Below are 9,858 nucleotides of genomic sequence, written 5' to 3'. Positions count from 1 at the left end.
TGCAACACTTGACTCTTTGAGCTGCTCTGGACATACTGTTACTTATATCCACAATACTTCTTCAGCAGTGGTGATGGGCAGACACTTGATTTTACCCTACCTCTAGCAATTTAAACAACCAGGAGGAAGTAGTTGAAACAACAATAGGGCTCATTCTAAAGGCAATTTTCAGAAATAAAGAAATGTAGAAGAGGGAGAGAAATAAAGACCATACATATTTAAACTACTTGATAAGAGAACAAAAGGTGTTAAACAGGTCATGATAAGCAAAGTATATCTAGTTCTTGAAGAAATCTACAAAAGATTGGAAAACACCTTCTCAAGTACAGGGCAAAGAGAAGAAGTTGATAGCAGACATTGATGTGCAAACTAGCCAAGTTCAGGTGGAGGAAGAACATATACCTCTCATATGGATTCTTGGAAGCTATTCCCTACAAATTTAAGTGTTAGTTGAGAGTAACATTTAAAGTGGCTAAAGATTGTCTGGGCAATAGCTTCTATGCTCCACATAGTCAGGTTCAAGTGCAATAGAGATCTTTGTAAAAGAGTTCCTGGCAGTGCTCTGTGATACAAGAGGGGTCACTAAGGCTGTTTAGGGACCCAGGTAAACTTCCAGCCTCCTTCTTCATCTCTACACACAAAGGCTTGTTCCTGGTGGAAAGAACGAGTTTTGACATTACAGTGAGGACTCAGGGATGTGTAAAATGTCATCTCTGTCTTGTTGAGTGACACATCAGCTGGATGATAAGGAAGTGTTTGCACCTCTGTTGGGGGATTTGAAAGTTGAAAAAAGTAGTGGAAGTCTTTCCCATGGCTGGCAGTGCTGTGCAAGGCGGTTTTTCTTTCACCTCCATAGTTGATTGGCACATCCTCTCTGTGGACATTTTCATAATCAATGGCATCACTCGGAAAACGGGAGTATGTGCTAGTCACTATTCTGGGATGAGAGGAGAGGGCACTGTAGTTAGCTGATGAGGTGTCATCAATGGTGTTGAGGTCTTTCAATCCAAGTGTTTGTAGCACCCAGGGATCACCATGGGGCCCAGGTGGTTTTTCACAGTTAGCAAACTCACAAGAGAGGTTTCTCTTGGCATTTTTAGGATGGGGGATCTCAGCAGGAGAGTATCCCTGCTCTTTGTGTTTCCTCTTCCCCTTTCTGAATTTTCCACACACTTTGGAGAACTCATCTGATGACAACAATTTCTGAAGAAGTGACATTTGAAAATTATACTTCCTTTAAATATCTACTAGTTACCCTCATTCTTTAGAAAAATAGGTTAAATTTCTAATATTTTTTCACATACAAGTAAAATGGATTAGATTAGTGTCTGTTACTAAAGTAAAATCCATGATAACATCTTATTTCTTAGGAACCTGAATTCATTTCTTACTCTCAGTTTGAAACTTGAAAAAAGCAGATCATGTCTTGAAGATTTCAAATCAGAGAAGTAATAATTTTTACAAAAATGACAATAAAAGCAATTGTTTATTGAATTATCACTGATAAAATAAACAAATTATTATTTGATATAATTTATGAATAGTTCATCACATGCACTATTTCTTTGGATATAGATACTGTTAAAATCTCCATTAATGAGGAAACTAAGACACAGACATATTTGTGACTTGCTAAGTATCCCTTAGCCTAGAATTAAACCTAAGTTATCTGAATATAGACAGAACTCTTGTTTAAACACTATACAACATTCCTTATGTTATTTCATTAACTTTCAAAGCAATCCCTTGAAAACAGTTGTTATTTTAAATCTTGGAGAACTGAGGTCAAGAAAGGTAAAGCTAATTAATGTCATTTAATAATTTAATAATGTCTTTTTCAAGGAATGGTGGCTAGAGTTAGAAGCCAATGCTAGCCCTTTATTTATGAAAGCTTACTATACAGTAAAGTAGTCAAATCTAGTATCTTTTCTTCTCTCAACTGTTAGATTCAGTAAAAGCAGCAGACACATAATCAATTTAGATTACATAATATCAAATAATAGTTTCTCTAAGAGTAAAGTAAAAATTGGTCATAGAAGCAAACACATACTAGGAAAAACACAAAACTAAAGAAAAAAGAACACAAAGAGACTATAGGCAAGCTATCTTTGAGTTAGAAATAGCTCATTTAATAGTGTAAGAAAAATGTGAATAAAAAATAATGTAACTGTATATACTGAATTGCTGCTCAAGATACTAAGCTCCAGTTATCATCACAGCATCTTAGATTGAGAGAGATTTTTCACAGATTTTTAGTTTTTGTAGCTGCAGGTAACCAAATTTCTAATTGAGAATGATTTTCCTAAAGCCAGAAAATAATTATAACAACTGAGTTTTTAAATCTTTAATTTCTACATTAAGAAGATAATTAAAACAACTGAGTTTTTAAATCTCTGATTTCCACCTAACTCTCCATTTGATCAACCTGTTTCCTCAGCAATCCCTAGCTTTTGATATATAAGAAACTATTTTTGTAATAATGTCTGGATAGAATCTGCAATCTAGATACTTCTAATAAATGATACATAAAAGTTCTTGTGAAAGTCAGGTACTTCCTTAAGAAATGTTATTCATTCTACTCATATATCCCATGACCTGTTGTTAAGTACACTACTTGCTTTTAATTAAGAAATTTTACATTAATGGTTTCCTTTCTTAAATCACTGCCCTGACCTTATAAAAAGATTATTACACACCTTGGCCTTTTCTTCAAGACATTTAACCAAAGTAGAATTCAGGTATTGTCTGAGATGATTATTCTTTTCATGTAGCCTAGCAAGTTCTTCTTCCTTCTGAACCAGAGTATCTTGGAGCTGCAAAAAGCAGACAATGGTGAAGGTCGCTCCACTGTATTGACTTTGTAACATTATAATAATGCCACTGTGCCTCAGCCTTCTTAAACTTGATTATTATTCTGTTTGTTTTATGAACACAATTTCAGGGAGTCCTCGTCCTCCGAGACTGAAATCAACAACCCCCTACCACATGATTGTTCAGTTTTGTGCTCTGAATTTTTCATTCATTACAAAGTATTTGAGGGTATTACATGACTTTTAAAATTTTAACCACAAGGGAGTCAGGTAGGTGTAAAAGAAAATGAGCAGCATTCAACTATTTAAATATAGAAAAAAGGTGTTTAGAAAGGTTTACCTGGACTCATTCCTTGCACAGGAAAGAAAGAAAGAAAGAAAGAAAGAAAGAAAGAAAGAAAGAAAGAAAGAAAGAAAGAAAGAAAGAAAGAAAGAAAGAAAGAAAAGATGGTTGACTTGTGCCACATTCAGATTGATCTGCCTGTTTGTTCAGTAGATCATATTATTTTTGGGGAACAAATAAGAACAAAACATGGAAAATGAAACAATATTTGGATAAGAACCTTTGTCATCATCATTAATTCTCCAGGCAATTATCCATGTTTATCATTTTAAAATACTGACATGATTCCATTTGGTCTTTCCATTAGCCCTCTGAGATATGCCGCATAAATATTCCAATTTCATGGATGAGGAAAAGGTGGATGTGATGGGTCACACAGCTAAAATGTGATATAGTCAGAGCCTGACTTCATGTATTCCTTAAGTGTTATTTGTGTATATGAGTGTGTGTGTATGGGGGGGTTGAGACAGAAAGAGAGAGGAGTTAGATGAACAATCTCTCTCTCCCTCCCTCCTTCTTTATTTTCCCCTCTCTCTCTCTCTCTCTCTCTCTCTCTCTCTCTCTCTCTCTCTCTCTCTCTCTCCATATGCTCATTTTAGTTCTAAAGTGAGTTAATGTGAATTTTAAGAGGAAAAAGTAGCAGCATAAACTTAAGGGAGGATGCAAGTGGAGAATGGACTGCAGGATGTATGGCCAGTCTCAATGTTCTAACTATCCACACATACCTGTTTATTTCTGTAGAGCTGTGAGGAAAGCTGAGCTTCTTCCCAGGAACATGAGTCCAGAATAGGAAAACTCGAATTAGAAGATGAATCTATGAGAAAATACAAAATGGATAGCATAGAAAACACACTTTTGACTTATGTGCAATGAACTCACCAAACCATTCCCAAAGTGCAATAGGTTCAGTTACCTTTCTAAAAATAGCTGTTGCTTCCTCACACTAGAACAAAATATTTAAAGCTTTCAGAAGAAGGATGCAAGCTGTGACAGACAAATATTTATACAACCTATGACAAAGTGGTTAAAGAGGTGGGATTTTTTTTTCTTTTTGGAACTAAGTGGTCATATTCTTCTCTTTTTATGTATATTCTTGTTGGTTAAATTAATAAAGACTCTCTCAGCTGCATCATTAATTCATTCAAATGTTTATTAACCTTTTCCTTCCACTAGGCATAATATTGCAATCCCACTATCTTTTTTATAATTTTTATTTTATTTTTCTAAGCTTCAACATTAATAATATAGTGTTTGGCTTGATAATCTAATAACATTTTTGATGCTATTATTTCCTTTTCTGTCTGCCTACCTGTTAAATCTAATGAATAGAATTCAGAATTTGATTTAGTAGCAATGTCTACTTTTAAATAATTTGCACCTTGTTTCTCTGAAGACCATGATAAAAAAATTGCAAAATTCTACCTTCTCTGTTTTAACTGTTTTCATCTGTATATTTTTTATGCTTTTAAAAAGATTTTTTTTCATATTTGACAGGAAGCTATGCCTGTAAATCCAAAGCATTTGGGCATGCTTAATTGTTTTTTTTACTTTATTCCGTCTCATTAATACCATTCTGACTCTTTCCCTGTTCTTCTTAAACTGCTGTTACTGAAGAATTTTTTATTAAAATAGAGTAGTGAGTAAGAAAACAGGAATTCAATTTTGTAAACAGTTTGGGTTCATATTTTGGGCATTTTGTCTTTGCTGTTGCTTATAGTGAAAAAGTAAAACTGAACAACTTTATCCATAATATGTAAGTGTGCTTCAACATTTTTAGGTTTTCATTTTTGTATGCCTTTCCTTAACCCCTGTGTCCACCAAAGGAGCATATGGCAAACTATAGTATAGGTATTTAATTCTAAGACATCTGAAAATTTTTAGAGAAATTTGACTATTTATACAGAAATTCACTTAATTTTATAAAAATGTTCACTAACCTTCAAGTCAAGATTAATACCATTCATAATTTTCCATCAATGTTATACTTCCCTCCCACTTTGAAATCCTATGTGAGTGCTTGTGTGTGTGTGTTTGTGTGTGTGTGTGTAAGAGAATAATTGTTTCTACTTACAAGGCATTGTCTATAGAATCTCCTCTATGAAATAAAAGATGAAGTTATTCATTCTTGTTTCTTTATCATACTTGGGAAATTTTCCTGAATTTCAAAAGAAATGTTATAACTAGTATCTTGACTCCAAAACATTCTACTAGGATGTTGTTTATAAAATATGACCCAGAAAAGTTCTTTCAGTGAGTTTGGAATCTCCAAGTACTATACATTAGAGGGAGAAACATGTGTTGTCCAGCAAGAAAGAGGAATAATCCCATTTTCACTATTTGGCAAGTACAAAATAGCAGAAGTTAAGGTTGTAAAATTCAAGACTCTTTGGACTAACTTAAATTTTTTATAACATTCCTTTTCCAGAGTCCCAGACCATGATGCATTGCAGCCACATTGCTTGAAAAGGGCTCCAGGTCTACCACTAAAGCAGAAGAGCAGAACTTACCCTGTGCCTGTGGTGCTTGTTGGGGCTCACTGTTGTCCAGGAGACCAGCAGCCCAGAAAGAGATCCAAGTCTCCGTGGAAACGTCAACACTAGTTTCTGACGGTATAGTGGAATACAGGCAATTATAACTCTTGTCTCCTGCAAAATACTGGTCTTGGCAAGGCAGAATGGTGTTCTGTGAAATTCAGTATAAGGAGTTGGGGTGGAGGTGGGTTTCCCAGAAGATTGGGCGATGCAGATGTGGACGGAGAGAAGGGTGGGAGAAACACACAGAAATTACATACAGTTAATCAAGAAACAGTGAAGGTGTTAAATTTAGATCCAGATTAAATTTTGAGTGGTTTAATTATAATAACTAAAAAGGAATCAGCTCCTATGACTTTCCTAACATTTCCACAGGTCCTTGAACAACGAATAGACTACTACTGGATGAATCATATTTATATTTTCCTTTGTAATGCCTAGCTCACCAAATAAGCCAGTCAGAACTATCTTAATTATATTTCTATTTCTAATCACCTTGGAAGACAAAGAACCCATTAAAAAGAATTAAAAAGCAGAATATGGCATCTTATAGACTAACCTCTGAATCAATAATTGTCTTATGCTTCCCTTCCTCTTCTCCTCCAAACTAACATTCTGTTGGATCTTATGGGAATCTGAATAGAGATACACACAAACTCATGCTGTGTATAATGTGTGTGTATATATATATAATGTATATATATATATATAATGTATATATATATAATGTATATATGTGCATATGCATATATATACATACACATACATATAGTTATGTGCATACATATACATACTTGTATAATATACATACATATAGACATATGCATATATAGACATAAGTGCATATGTTCTCTCCATCTCTGTTCTATAGATAATTAAATAAACTTTGTTCCTTGTAGGTAATTAAATAAACTTTGCCCCAGCTCCAGTCAGAGGAACGTAACATCACTCCAAGTAAACATCTAAAAGCTGAAAGAAATAAGCAAAGACTGCAAGCTCTAGATATCTCCATCACTAGGGCTCAATGTCCTTGCAAAGTTATCCTGCCACCACTAACTGCCTGACGTGTGTTCTCACTGTGTTCTGATCCAGGGAGTACCTTCCTGCCTGCCACTTCTCAAACCTCAAACATACACTCTTTTCAAATCTCCAAACAAGGATAAGTATGCAGCCTTCCTAGGTTAATTTGTACAACAGTCCATTCCTAATTATTTGTCAATGTTTAATCAGGTAAAAGCCATTTATTCCAGCAGAGCCTAGGTTTAGATAAACTCTGTTTGACTGCTACGAATCTTTTGTTGGCTTGAGTACTTTCTTGGTCATAACATAAACAGAAGAGGGGAAAATGAGTCAATTAAGTCACACTTTGTTAATGTTCCCAGTGAGTTAAGTCTTAGAAAAGAAAAAAAAAATACACAGTTCAGAAGCAAATGCAGCTTGGGGAGTGCAGACCAAAGAAGTTAAGCCAAAAGTTTATCAAGAGCTATTTTTCTTGTTTTCATTTTAAAAGCATGTTTGCAGACTCCTTCCTTGAGGTTATTATTCGAATCCAAGTTAAACTATTAGGCAATTGACACCTGAGAAGAAAACAAACCCCAAATACTCTTACAGTAGTTCAACTCCAAGTGTTTGCAAATATGTGCATAATCTGGAATAAGAGGAAGAATGAATAGCAAGTGAAGGTGAATAGGTGAAATTTTGGGGAAATATGAAGAATAAAAATAACAGGGAGAAAGGCAGAGGGAAAGGAAGGGAGGAAGAGAGAGAAGACAGATGATAATAAAAAGAAGACAGGAGAGGATCTATTTTAATTGGTAGATAGCAAAGAAAGCTTGCTCCAAAAATGGAATAAATTCTCAGTGCAAAGTTTGTTAGCTTTCAGAGCCCCAGGTTTTGCCAGAGGACTAGCAAACGCCAGTTCCTCACTTACCATCTTGCAGTGGAAGAAAGCGCTGAAGAAACTGAGCTCACACTTAACTTTTTCTTAAAGCCAGTGGGAGCTTTAAATGGAATGAAGGGAGGAACTATGAGAGGCGAGTTCTAATCTGCGGGGGAGCCGGTGACGCTTGGGGCTCCTGGCGAGCGCTGCCCTCTGATTTGGTGGGAGGCTATCAAACAGGTGACGTGAGCTTGCAGACACCATGTGAAGCCAGAGTCACTTGCACTCCAGGGACCACGACAGCAGGATCTGGGACCTGCAGGTCGGGCTCCCTGCCTGCTCTTGGCTACAGGGTATGCTGCGTGGCTTCAAAACCCACGCGCCTATGCACGCTGGCTGTGCACCTGGCGCAGGACGTCAGAGGCTGGAGGTGGCATCGCAGCCCTGAGGGACCCTAAGGCCAGCGCTTCCTCCTGCACCACATGCGCAGCGGGGCAGGGAGGGGCGGAAAGTCTGCTTGGGCTATGGTGAGGGATGGCAAGGTCTCAAACCTGTATTTCAGGGATGGGGTGGCACTTGTGGAAGCCAGTCCTACAGCCCCAGAGCTAGTATTATGCCTATCTATCTTTTGACCACATGATCACAATTTAATGCCAACTTGTATTATGTTGTAAATTTATTTTAATTAATTTATTTTCCTTATTTGATGGACCTTATTTTGCCCAATTCCGGAAGTGGAGGTGACATTTCAATTCTAGAATATAAATTCCCCAAGAATAGTGATTTCTGCTCACTGCTGTTTCCAAAATGCCTGGCACAATTTCTGACACATAATAAATGCTCAGTAAAGATTTGTTTTAAAGAATGAATTAAGCTACACATTTCTGAAATCTAAAGCATCTTTCTCTGTGTAAGCCTAGCCTCACAACTATATTTATATAAAATAAATTCATTAAGAAAAAATAGTGTAAGCATTTAATTTCCTGTCTTTTCTCTTACTTTTGATTCTCACAATTCCTAAAATACTATGCCTACCATAGAAAGAAGAGTAACAACATCTTTGAAACTATTTATCTACAACTAATAGTAGCTTCTCATTTCAATTTGTATTCTAATTAGATATAAAATACTTGATGATAGCCATAGGAGAAAGGATACTTATTGTCCTTGTTACATCCACAAAGGAAGGAAGCACTAAGGTTAAGAAAACTCACCAATGTTAACACAATTGGGAAATGGCAGGCTTTGGATTTGAACCTCTGACTAACTAGTATACCTATGGTATTTGACTTTAACTTCTCTCTATTGCATGTTATTGCTGTTGATCAATGGGCATTATTATGGACTGGGTTGTGTTACCCATAAGTCATATGTTGAAGCCCTATACCCAATGTTACTGTATTTCAAGACAGGTGTAGGAACTGAAAATAACGTCTGATTCTGACTTGCACATCCCTTTCTCTACTCTGGCTCTGACCTTTCTTCATTCTTCTTTGCACTCTACTCATGACCCTTAGCACTCAGCAAAATGACTAGGACATAATGGATCTTAATTAAGTACTGTATTTCCAAAATTAAGAAAGGAAAGGAGGGGGAAGCTGCTTCTCTTCGTGGAGTCCTTTTCTCCTGCTTCAATGACATTTATTTGAAAAACACTTTCAGATTAATAGTAGTAGGTTTGGGGATCCCTGCCTGGAATGTGGATGAACTGGATCAGTCAACACTGACTCATTTCAGTATGTGACATGAAGGACTGGTCCATCTTGCTCTAACTGTAACAAGAAAAAAAGATGTAATGGCTGTAAGGCACTGAGATGATGGGTAAGGAGAACATATCAAAATGCATTTAATTCATAAGAATCAGTGATCTTTTTCAAGGCAAAGAACTCTTCATGCTTTTAGTCCTGCCAGCAACACAATCTGTTTGGCAAAAACCCTCATTCATTTTGTGATGAGCAGCAGGGACAGAAAAAGGAGGATGGAGTTGTGTTTTCGGAAACTTTCACAAATGACACAGGAGCCTCTGCAAGATAGATTTTCTTTTGGCTCCAAAAATGATACAAAGTAGGTAATTGACTAAACATGGTATGAAAAAAGGACTATAAGCTTTGCACCAAAATATACCCAGATTTCAGCTTGGGGTATGCTATGATTGAGTCACTTGGGGTTATCTTAAGCCTCTTATCTTATTTGGGAAATTAGCATAGTAATACATACATTAGAAGTTATTTTAAAAACCAGCCATTTTTATTAATGCTTTATTATTTTCTAATTTGTTAACTAAATATTGGATAG

The 9,858-nt window shown here is 36.1% G+C and overlaps 1 protein-coding gene across 1 annotated transcript; it reads right to left on the bottom strand.

The window, feature by feature from the left end:
- Window positions 1-556: 556 nt before the first annotated feature.
- LOC144374354 (geminin coiled-coil domain-containing protein 1-like) lies at window positions 557-7,908 on the bottom strand. The gene is made up of 5 exons (XM_078037207.1): window positions 7,615-7,908; window positions 5,661-5,835; window positions 3,879-3,967; window positions 2,697-2,813; window positions 557-1,203 (listed from the first exon to the last, which is right to left on the bottom strand). Exons 1-5 carry the CDS (start codon window positions 7,615-7,617, stop codon window positions 583-585), a joined length of 1,005 nt encoding a protein of 334 aa, XP_077893333.1. The 5' UTR covers window positions 7,618-7,908; the 3' UTR covers window positions 557-582.
- Window positions 7,909-9,858: the final 1,950 nt, after the last annotated feature.

The sequence above is a fragment of the Ictidomys tridecemlineatus genome, unplaced genomic scaffold (assembly GCF_052094955.1).
Source record: "Ictidomys tridecemlineatus isolate mIctTri1 unplaced genomic scaffold, mIctTri1.hap1 Scaffold_66, whole genome shotgun sequence".
NCBI lineage: Eukaryota > Metazoa > Chordata > Mammalia > Rodentia > Sciuridae > Ictidomys > Ictidomys tridecemlineatus.
Note: the sequence above shows the minus strand (reverse complement) of the source record. Positions and strands in the feature narration are given on the sequence as shown.